Source organism: Rosa rugosa, chromosome 3 (assembly GCF_958449725.1).
Source record: "Rosa rugosa chromosome 3, drRosRugo1.1, whole genome shotgun sequence".
NCBI classification, from domain to species: Eukaryota; Viridiplantae; Streptophyta; class Magnoliopsida; order Rosales; family Rosaceae; genus Rosa; species Rosa rugosa.
Window position 1 is genome coordinate 37,747,112 of NC_084822.1, and position 10,580 is coordinate 37,757,691.

Sequence of the window (10,580 nt, forward strand, 5' to 3'; positions counted from 1 at the left end):
AATCCAATTTTTTTTTTTTTTTTTTGGTCGGTATACTAATCCAAACTTGAAGAAGCGAAGGCCTCCTCCAATTTGTTTCAAAAATCAAAGTCAGCATCAGAAAATGACAACAGCTAAAGAGTATCTTCAATTGAGTCCTTGGCATCATTCTTTTCCTTCACAAATTTCACAACTGGCATTGGATTTTTCTTTAGCAAATCACACAAATATTAAACATGAACCAGAAAGAACCACCAACACGCGCCCAAACGCGGCAGAGAGTTGTTTGCAATGCATGGACATGCACGCCCTTGATCACCGTGCTTGCTTCTACTTCAAACACTTGTAGAACACCCCTGTCCCATTTGCATGGCTTCTCAAAACATTTTCAGATCGATACAACAAGGCTGGTTTTATTTCTACTTGGTGCTTGCGTTTCGTGGTTATTACTTATTACCTACAATTCTATGTACTTCCAATATTTTGGTAAAACTCCCTTTCCAATCTGACGAGGTTTTTAGGGTAATTTCAAATACAAATAGGAATACTAACCAATCGATAAGTAGTATGTATCAAGCAATATCTATCGCAGTCAATATCTTACTCAACCTCTGTAGTCTGTACGTTTACCTTTGTCACGCTTCATTATTTATTGCAGTCAATGTTTTCTCTATTCGCTTCATTTTACATAAATTTGTTATGTTTTAGTCTTCCTAACTAATTTCAAACGGCTTTTAAGACAATCGTTTTCTAATTTCATTAATTATACAATCACGTATTATTTTTGAATCTAAATTATTGTAAGTTTGTAACTCAATATCTTCGATTGAAAGCCAAACAATTTGTAATAGCGTACAACGAGATCTCATTTGAAACTTACCATTTATCATTGGACAGATTGCGTTGGTCAAATCGATAAGACTCGTCTTTGGTCTTCCTCCATGGTTTCCTTCCTTTCTTCTCAGTCACATATTTGGAGGAGACGTATGTACAAAACAACATCGGGTCCCTGACTGAAAATGTAGAACGTTAATTAAAGACAATGACAAACACTATGACACAAAAAAATGCAATAAACCAAGGACGCTCTTGCAAAATCACATGAAAGCTTCACATCCCCAACCTGTGGCCACCATCACCACCGTCCATTAAAAAACCATCCCAACGCTTTCCTAACACACACTCACTCCCCCTAATCTCTCCCACCACCTCTCCTTTGGATTCCCCTCCTAAACCCGCCGGAAACCACCGTTCTCCGGCGGACAACTCCACTTTCAATCACCAACCGACCCGCCACAGCCATGTCCACTTCTTCCATACCCTTCATTTCTCTCACACCCAACAGCTCAAAACTTCTGCTAAAGCCAAGTACATGCACACCGAGACTGAGACTATCAAGCTCTTCATTTTCGTGTGGTTCGTTTTCGAAGAGGGGGTTCAGAAATGGGGGTCTGTCGATAAAGGGTTGCTCGACGTCGCCGTTTATAGGAAGAGTTGGGTCGCAGCGGAGGGAAGGGAACTCTTCGTTGCTTTCGTTTGGGATAAACCCACCAACGGCTATGTCCAAAGGAGCCGAACAGAGTGGTGAGGACTCGTCTCAGGTCTTATCCGCAATGCTTCCATTTGTGGTTGCTGCCACTGCTATTGCTGCTTTGGCTCAGCCTGCCACGTTTACTTGGTAAGGGACTGCTTTGATTTGGGTTACTAGCTTTTCAGTACTTGCATGTTGAAGTGTTGTGGATTTGAGAACTGGGATTCTGTTTTTGAAGTTTATTGTGAGTCCAAGTTGGATTATTTTACTCCCTTTTTTTTGTTATCTGTGTATGTGGTTCTGAAGACCATGAACTGAGTTTCATTAAATAATGCAATTTTCAGATGCCCTTTTCTATATTTTTTAATTGTCATGTATTTTTCTGTAGTCCTAGATCATTTCATTGAACTCTTAGTCACTGAAGTTTATAGTACCTGTTTGGTTTTTGAGAAGTAGAACTTTGAAGCTGGGACTGCTTGGTTGTGTTTGATAAAAGGCGCATGAGGGATTAGTTTTTCTGGTTCAAGTTGATGTTGCCAAAAAGACTGTATTTTTGTAAGGCTTGAGATTAGAGATGTCCTAATTCAGAATTGATGCAGGGTATCCAAGGATTTATACGCCCCTGCTCTTGGTGGGATCATGCTCTCCATTGGAATCAAACTTTCGGTCGATGATTTTGCTCTTGCTGTCAAAAGGTATGTCTTGATTCACCACTGTGTATATATTCTCCTTATTGTCATTATTCCAATTTGTTTGTGAGTTTTTGAGTGTGCTCCCAATATTCTTTACTTCTCATCTCTTGCAGACCTTTACCACTCTCTATGGGGTTTATCGCACAGTATGTGCTGAAACCGGCTCTAGGGGTGTTAATTGCAATGGCATTTGGGGTGCCTAGAATATTTTACGCTGGGTTTGTCCTCACCGCTTGTGTTGCAGGGGCACAGCTGTCTAGTTATGCTAGTTTCTTGAGCAAAGGAGATGTGGCCTTGAGTATCCTCCTCACTAGCTCCACCACAATTGCCTCGGTGATCGTTACCCCTCTACTGACAGGCCTTTTAATTGGTTCTGTTGTTCCGGTCGATGCTGTTGCCATGGCAAAGTCAATATTGCAGGTAATTGGGAGTTGGGATACATTTGCTATACTGGTCATACATTTAGTTGACATTCATTGATCTGGTTTTAATTTTATCGACATTGTGATTTGGTGGTTAGGTTGTTCTTGTTCCAGTCACTATTGGCCTTGCGCTGAATACTTATGCCAAACCAGTTGTCACCATCCTTCAACCAGTGATGCCATTTGTTGCTATGATCTGTACTTCATTGTGCATTGGCAGTCCTCTTGCAATTAATCAAAGACAAATTCTCTCTATGGATGGTCTCCGATTGATATTTCCTGTTTTAGCATTTCATGCAGTGGCCTTTACTGTTGGATACTGGGTATCCAAAATTCCAAGTGTAAGGTAAATCTTTCTTTACCCTGGAATGTTAAATTTATGTTCTGAAGTCATGCCTTTCATTTAGTTCTGGGGCTTTGGCCTGAGCAATCCTCCAATCCTTGTCATTCCCCTAGTTTCTGGACTTTGATTCCTTCATGATCATATTTTAATGTTTGATTACTCAAGTAATGTCTCTCTTTTGTCCCTCCAATAGTGAATAGCACGCATGTTTGATGCAGCAAACATCTATCTTTTACTTCCATGCCCGACCACCTTGCAATTACATAGTTATCTAGTAACTCAGCTTTGTTTATTATTGTGGTTCTGTTATTATAAAGAGCTTCTAGAATCATTATAACAGAGTTATTTAGTTTCCTTGCTGCAGCTTAAATTCTTAGCAGGGTATTATTCTTTCCCTATATACCAGCTTTGAATCCCTTAGTGTTAACCTCAGATATCATTCAAGTCTTGCAAGCCAGCGTGTGAAAGAATATAACAAATTTTGTGGAGTCCAATCAAGCCAGTTTAAATTGTGTAAGAAGTTAGGTGATTTGATAAACCCAAATCCGCTTAATAGACAATTTTATTGCTGTGACAGGCAAGAAGAAGAAGTTAGCAGAACACTTTCATTATGCACAGGAATGCAAAGCTCCACCCTGGCGGGTCTCCTTGCAAGCCAGTTCCTTGGGAGCAGTCAAGCCGTTCCTCCAGCATGTTCGGTTGTTGCCATGGCCATCATGGGCCTTTTTCTTGCCTCTTTCTGGGGCACGGGTGCTCGAATTCGAGACCTTTCTTCCCTACTAATGCCTCAAACCAGTTCTACCATGAAGGCTTCGTAGTGAAGCAACAACCAGAGAAAGTTAATTCAGTGCAATAGAAAGAGATCCGGGGTGTTTGTGTGGAACACACCTCAACTGGGTTGGAAAGAATAGTGCATACAGAGGATAAGGAACCAAATAGACAACGGGAAACATAGTTTAGGCGTAGACTACTTGTAAAGTTGTAAAGCTTTCTACACTACAGCTACATGTTGATGTTGCTACTTTGTATAGGCCCTCATTAAGGTATATATAAAGGTTTGCAACTCTCATCCACTTCCATTAATTTCACAATAGCTTGCAGTGCTTTTGAGTTTGACACTTCGCAGAATCACATGATTACACCCAATCCAACCTAACCTGAGCACATGAATGCTTTATGGTTTTCAATTGTTTTCTGTAACAGCAGGAACAAGAACAAAGCAAACAGCCTTCCCACAAGAAGGAACAAACCAGCGACAAACTAGATAATTCAATTACTTGTCTATTAAACCACATTTTTATTTCTGTTCAACATAGCATATTTGACCCCTTCCATACTCTGCTTGCCTGGACTTAATCAATTAAGCATTGCATCTAGTCGACTAGTCTTTACCGTAAACGGCATAACTCTGCAGCTTGAAGTTCCTCATGAAACAAGCATTTGTATAGCCGAATTTTTCAAAGCATGTGAAGTTACTTTTAACTGATTTATGTTCACTTAAAGAAGATAATAATGCATGGTTATGTATATGCCTCTGTCAACAGCATCTCTCAGTCCCAAAACAGTAAAAAACTAAAATTCAGTCTTCATAACTGCACTCATAATCAGTCAAAATCCTCGAGTACTTATTTCCTTGTTAATTACTTTGAAGGGATTGTAAAAATTTTGAGTATCATAATTATGTTATAAATACATTTTGTTTGTATTTGTAGGTCAATGGATCACTGAATTGTAGGGAAACTTTTTCTTGAAAAGAGTATTTCAGAGATGTCAGACAAAGTTGTGGAATTGAAAGAACTTACTGCAACAAGTTTGTGTTAGAATTTGAGCTTCAACAACACAACATACATGCTTTTTTTTTAATTTGGAGTAGCAAATGAAGCAGTAAGAACAATAGCAGAGTTCAAAGCAAACTTGTGTGCTTTGCAAACTCAGATCTAGAATTCTTATCAGTCTCAAGTCCTGACCATCTTGTGGTTGAAAATGAGAAAGGTAATTAATTAGATTAAAAAATATTTTTACATAGCCAAAATTTACTATATACTAATTCTCAGTTAACTGTTCATGGAGTGCCAGCTCAAGCCGAGCCGACATTGTGAAAAGACGATTTTGCCCCTTCCTTCCCGTCTCTTGCCTCGACACCTGCCGTACTGCTCTGTGGAGTTTTGACAGACAGAGAGAGCGAAGAGAGCAGAGGAAGAAGGGAAAGAAGACAGAAAAGGGAAGGTTGATTGGGTTTTGAATTTCGGTGCATGCAATTCTGGGTGGTGCATATGAATGTATCTGGATTTTTTTGGCATTTGAATTTGGTTTTGTGGGTGATTGTGTGCGCTGCTGTGTTCAATTTCTATCTAGATTTTCAAGTTATGTAGATATCTTGGTTATGTGACTGATTTGGGGTTTCGATGATGCGGGGGTTTAGGGTTGTGATATTGGGTTTGTCATCAGCAAGGAGGAGGGAAGCGATTCTGGTTTATTGGGTTTTTGATGTGAGGAGGAAGAGCTTCGTTCTTCATTAATGTGTTTTGGGCTGAGGCAGGAGAAGAGAAATCTGGGTAATTGGTTTTGTAGTTTTGCTTTTGTTTTCTTAATCAATGGTTCTTAGATGTAACTTGGAATAAATTGACAAACAAATACTACTATAGTGCAGGATCTCTTAAAGCAATAGTTTGGTCTATTAATTCAATCTGCATCCAAGCTATATGTTGTGTTCCATATCCATCTTTTTTTTTTTTTTTTACAAAATAGTTTACATACTGAATTCGATTTATGTTAGATTTTTGACTTACTTGATGTCAAGCGCAATAGGGTTATTGAGTTTGGAGAATTTGTTCGATCATTAGGTATCTATCACCCCAATGCACCTGTACAAAACAATTGCATGTAAGTTTACTTTTTTCTTACAATGGGGTAATGATACTTATGTTTTTCCAGTTTTAGTTTCCTCTCTATGTCAAACTGCAATGTCTTTTGTTGGAAAGTTGAAAAAAATGAACTTTGAGAGTTGAGACTATCCTATTAAATCTACAATCATCTGCTAATTTATGGTGGAAATCCTTTTGCAGCTGCGTTTAGACGGTATGATATGAGACAAACAGGGTTCATTGAATGAGAGAAGGTTTGTTTCACATTGAAACATCCTTGATCCCACAGTCTACAAGGTAAAGGGCATTGATTTCGTATACACTGTGCTATTACATTTATGTGCTATTAATCTCACACTAAACACGAGTTTCCTTTAATAGCAGGATATGATATTGAGGACGTTCTAAAATTTGTGCATTGGCTTGATGGATAACTTGCATCGTTGGTAATTTGTAATACCTGTGCTACTATATATATATATATATATATATATATATATATATATATATATATATATATATATATAATTTTATTTTTTTGGATAATACCTGTGCTACTATATTTGATTGTACCAAATCAATCAAGAATCATATATTCTTTACCTTTCCAAAAGTAGAAGTCAAGATTTTCTAGAGCTAATTTCAACTATAGGATATGCTATTGAGAGAATTGCTAGCCAAACATGGAAGTATAGCAATCTTTTTGAACCGTATGACCACCATGGATTTGTGTTGAGATTTGTTAGATGAATTTTTGGACTAAAAGCATATATGGTTATGCATATTTGGTTACTTGAAAGCAGATGTGTAAAGTGGTATTGTACATATCAATTCTTCAAGGCAGCTGCACTTTTTCATTGATATTGATGTAAAGATTTGTAAGTTACATACTCGTGTATAGTTTTTGACGTTGGAATCAGTTTGTATAGTAATTCCACTCTTTGAATATTACTATGACAGTGATTATTAACTGATAGCAAATAGTAATCATGGACTAATTACTTCTGTGCTAAAAACTCTGTTTTTGGCAACTGATTTATGTAGAAGAATTAATTAGAGAAGGACCTGCAATGCATAAGTTTGGTGATTATTCAATATTTGGAGGCCTAACATATCCATGTTTTATTACTGATTTAGAGATCAATGTCTATCTAATTTAGATATCAATTTGCAGTCTTTGTATTTGGATGAAGTGAAGCTTGCAAAACTCCAAAAGGCAAATTACAATTTTGTATAGTAATTGTCCAAGAAATGAGGGAAAGTGACTGGTCCAAGAAATGAGCTCGTCGGATCCATGGCCTATGGAGGCAAGGGCATTTGCCACAAAATTATGTTATTCTAATTTTCTCAGATGAAGGAAACTCTTGAGATATTCAAGATGATTTGATCTTCGAAAAGTTGACTCACATGTTCGACGATGTGAGCTTTCAGGGAAGTTCTTATTTATAATTTATTAGCTTCCCATATTGTGAATAACGTGGCCCATTACCTAATGACGAAGTCATGAGTTCGAGTCACCATGGGAGTAGGAGTGAAATCATTTGATCCTCTTTTTTCAATAAAAAAAAAAAAAAAAGAGAAAAAAAAAATAATACTACCACCATTAATAGTCTACAACAATTGATATATTCACATATCTTTTTCACCTTATCAATTCACTCCAACATGCACTACGTGATTCATGTAACAATGTATTCAACATCAAACATGTCAATTGTCAAACATAATTGCCACATTTATACTTTTGGGTCATTACTTCTTGTATGAGGTAAGTCGAGTTTTAGATGATTGTAAAGAGTATATGTGTGATTTTCAATCAGTTAGAGTTCGACATATTTACCGTGAAGCAAACGGTATAGCGGATAGGCTTGCTCACCTTGCTAGTGGATGTGATATTGATGATTTGTGGTTAGATGAGATGCCTGCAATTATTCAGGATATTCTTTACGAGGATCAATGTAACTGTTTCTATGTAGCTCGGAGTTCAGGTTTTATGTCCCCCTCGATGCAAAACTCTAATATTAATATAATAAATGGAACCGGGCGTGGGGCTGAGCCTCCCAGCAAGGCTAGGTTCCAAACCCCTTTAAAAAAAAAAAAAAAAAAAAAAAAACCTATGCCAAATTAAGGAAACCAAACCCGCCCTACCAATCTACCGTAATAGCTTTTTACCAATAACTACAAAATGATCGACACTACTATTTACCAATAGCAGACTCCAAAATCAATAGCTCATGCGGCCAATAATTGAAACAAGCTGTCAGCCGTCAGCCCATTTTATAGAAAAAACACTCAAATATTAAGAAAATTACGAAACATGCCACTGTCACATAACCTATTTCTCCCAAAATCAGAACGGATCCGAAATCGAAACCATCCCAAAATCCAAATCCTCCCTAAATCGATCTAGGGCTCCGACGAAGGTAGAGGACGAAGCAGCTGGCGGATTGAGGCGGCGAAGCAACCGGCGAAGGGAGGCTGCGAAGCCGGCGAGACGAGGCTACAAAGCCAGCGAAAGGAGGCTGCGAAGGGAGCATCAAATCTCTGATTCTCTTTCGCTTTCCTTTCACTATATTTCTAAGCTTGGCTTATACCAGCTCATGGATCCCTTCGATTTGGTGCAAAAAGGTATTGCTCCGCTTCGGATCTTTCACTTGGCTTTGGGATTGATTTCGGTTTATCTTCGTTTTGGATTTTGTGCATGGTTTTGTGATTTTTGACGTTGAATTTGATGAGATCTATTGAATTTGATTGGTTTTATGGCTGCGGATTTGGTTTCTGTGCTGCTCTTGTTTTTTTTAGCTTGATTTTGTTTGGATTTTCTGTGGAAAACCATCCCAACAGTTTGAGCTCTCAAACTGTTAGATTCTATGCACAAGTAGTTGTATGAAATGATCACTTCGGTTGAACCTGCCTAAAGTTTTGTTTTTCCATCATACGAACTTGTTTGGTATATTAATAGCTTTGCAGCTAAATCGTTTGGAACAAAAGGTGGCACCTTAGATTTTGATTACTTGAGTAGGGTGCTTCTCTTTCTTCTTTGTTTCAGCTCGCATGTTCTGTTCTCTCCATATGATACTGAGCTATGGAATTATACTATATTATATAAAAGGGTTTTTGTATAAAATGCGTTATGAGAAATTACTGCATAAACAAGTAGTGGTCGACTTGCATTATTCTGTATATTCATGTTGGGTTGAAAATTGCAGTGCATTTTACCCTTTATGAGTAATGTGCCTATTACCCTTTATAGTATGATTATTAGTTTTGTATTGAGGGTTAGTAGCTTTAGTTTGTGTTTATGTTAGTTTCTTATGGTTCTTTGTTCTTGCAAGTTCATGGATCAGTTGCAAATTTTGCTGCTTGTATCTTCTACTTCCTTTCGTTTTTTTCTTTTCCAATTTTTGTCTTGGAAAGAAATAGAAGAAACTATAGAGATTAGGCTCTAAGTTTAGTGACAGTTTTTATGTGTTTGAATGTTGTGATTTTTGAAGTGAAATGATTACAGTTGTAATCGCCAAAGCATTTTTGGGCACACTTTGTCATCCCTTATGCTCTGTGTTGCCGATTGACTTGCAGGATGGAGCTAATGAAAGCAATGCTGATGTGAGCAAACGCAAGAAGGCCAGGCTAATATACTACTGGGGTCAGTATACTACTGGGGATCAATACACTACTGAGGGTCAGTATACTACTGGGGCTAGTATACTACTGGAGGTCAATATACTACTGAGGGTCAGTACTCCAGGAAATCCTGCTGGAGAAACTTCTTCACCATGAGAAGAGGTGAAATTCAATGCAACTTGTATGTGCAAGCAGCAAAGCCAGAAATAAATGATATATTGTTCAAGTTTCATATTGTAATATTTATAAATAGTTTTTGGAATTATTAAATAAATGAGTTGTTTCTAAGAAAAACAAAGATGGAATATAGAAATATTATTTCTTCACAATACTACTGACATTCAGCAGTGTTAATTCACATTATCAAACTCACAAGGGCAGATTCGTAAATTACTTACTAATAGAAATAATTCAAAAAGGGTCATGAACAGTACCGCATGGGCCATGAAAAAACAGGCCTGCTAATGGTAATTTATGGACTAAAAGTGTAGGTAGTGGTAATTTGCTATACAAAGTATTACATCATTAGCTTGTATATATCAAAATAGAAAGGCAAATTAACTATCTTTCTTTATTTTCATGATCCAAAAAAGAAAGGAGCAGCGTCATGGAAGCTGACTGGTCAGATATTGCTCAAGATCTTATTAGCTCTCTTGTAAAACGATTGGAGGTTACCTAGCTTGGAAGATTTTATTGCTCTTGCTGGCGTACGAAAACAATGGAGATTAGCAACTATAAAGACTAGTCGATTAACACATCAAGTTCCATTCCTTAGACTTCCAGGGAACAACAAGGATGGCATCCGTGAGTTTTACAACTTCAAAAAGAGAAGACTTACCATCTTGATCTGCCAGAAGCTAAGGGAAAGCTATGTTATTCCTCTCTAGGTTGGCTCATTACTGTACCTCAACAGAAACAAAATTTTACAGTTAATCTGTTCAATCCTTTAAATTATGCTCAGATATTAAGTTGCCAGATTTTAATAAGATCTATAAAGGTCCTGCAAGGAAGCTTTATTTCGCAGAGAGGAAAGTGTTTTGTGATGGTTAACTTCCAAAGAAATTTGTCTTATCATCATTCATTAAGCCTTTTAGGGGCATCGAGTTACATAGTCGATCATGGTTC

The 10,580-nt window shown here is 37.5% G+C and overlaps 1 protein-coding gene and 1 long non-coding RNA gene across 6 annotated transcripts; both read left to right on the forward strand.

Moving 5' to 3' along the window:
- Nucleotides 1-1,040: 1,040 nt before the first annotated feature.
- Nucleotides 1,041-4,036, forward strand: LOC133738547 (probable sodium/metabolite cotransporter BASS3, chloroplastic). The gene is made up of 5 exons (XM_062166106.1): nucleotides 1,041-1,657; nucleotides 2,110-2,205; nucleotides 2,316-2,622; nucleotides 2,723-2,970; nucleotides 3,545-4,036. The coding sequence occupies exons 1-5, from the start codon at nucleotides 1,281-1,283 to the stop codon at nucleotides 3,783-3,785; spliced, it is 1,269 nt and encodes a 422-aa protein (XP_062022090.1). The 5' UTR covers nucleotides 1,041-1,280; the 3' UTR covers nucleotides 3,786-4,036.
- A 1,005-nt stretch (nucleotides 4,037-5,041) lies between these two features.
- On the forward strand, nucleotides 5,042-9,759 carry LOC133735427 (uncharacterized). 5 transcript variants are annotated; one of them, XR_009859000.1, is made up of 5 exons: nucleotides 5,042-5,193; nucleotides 5,390-5,850; nucleotides 6,033-6,128; nucleotides 6,216-6,277; nucleotides 7,006-8,870. It is a non-coding gene; the product is annotated as an uncharacterized LOC133735427 (long non-coding RNA). The 5 variants fall into 5 exon arrangements; XR_009859001.1 differs by lacking the exon at nucleotides 5,042-5,193 and adding an exon at nucleotides 9,411-9,759 and having other exon boundaries at nucleotides 5,200-5,850; nucleotides 7,006-8,459; XR_009859002.1 differs by lacking the exon at nucleotides 5,042-5,193 and having other exon boundaries at nucleotides 5,200-5,522; nucleotides 5,744-5,850.
- Nucleotides 9,760-10,580: the final 821 nt, after the last annotated feature.

Bases quoted from the DNA above. Each gene is read 5' to 3' on its own strand.
- LOC133738547 (XM_062166106.1), top strand. From the start codon at position 1,281: ATGTCCACTTCTTCCATACCCTTCATTTCTCTCACACCCAACAGCTCA. The intron at 2,206-2,315 runs GTATGTCTTGAT...CATCTCTTGCAG, and splicing joins TTTGCTCTTGCTGTCAAAAG to ACCTTTACCACTCTCTATGG. The intron at 2,971-3,544 runs GTAAATCTTTCT...TTGCTGTGACAG, and splicing joins TCCAAAATTCCAAGTGTAAG to GCAAGAAGAAGAAGTTAGCA.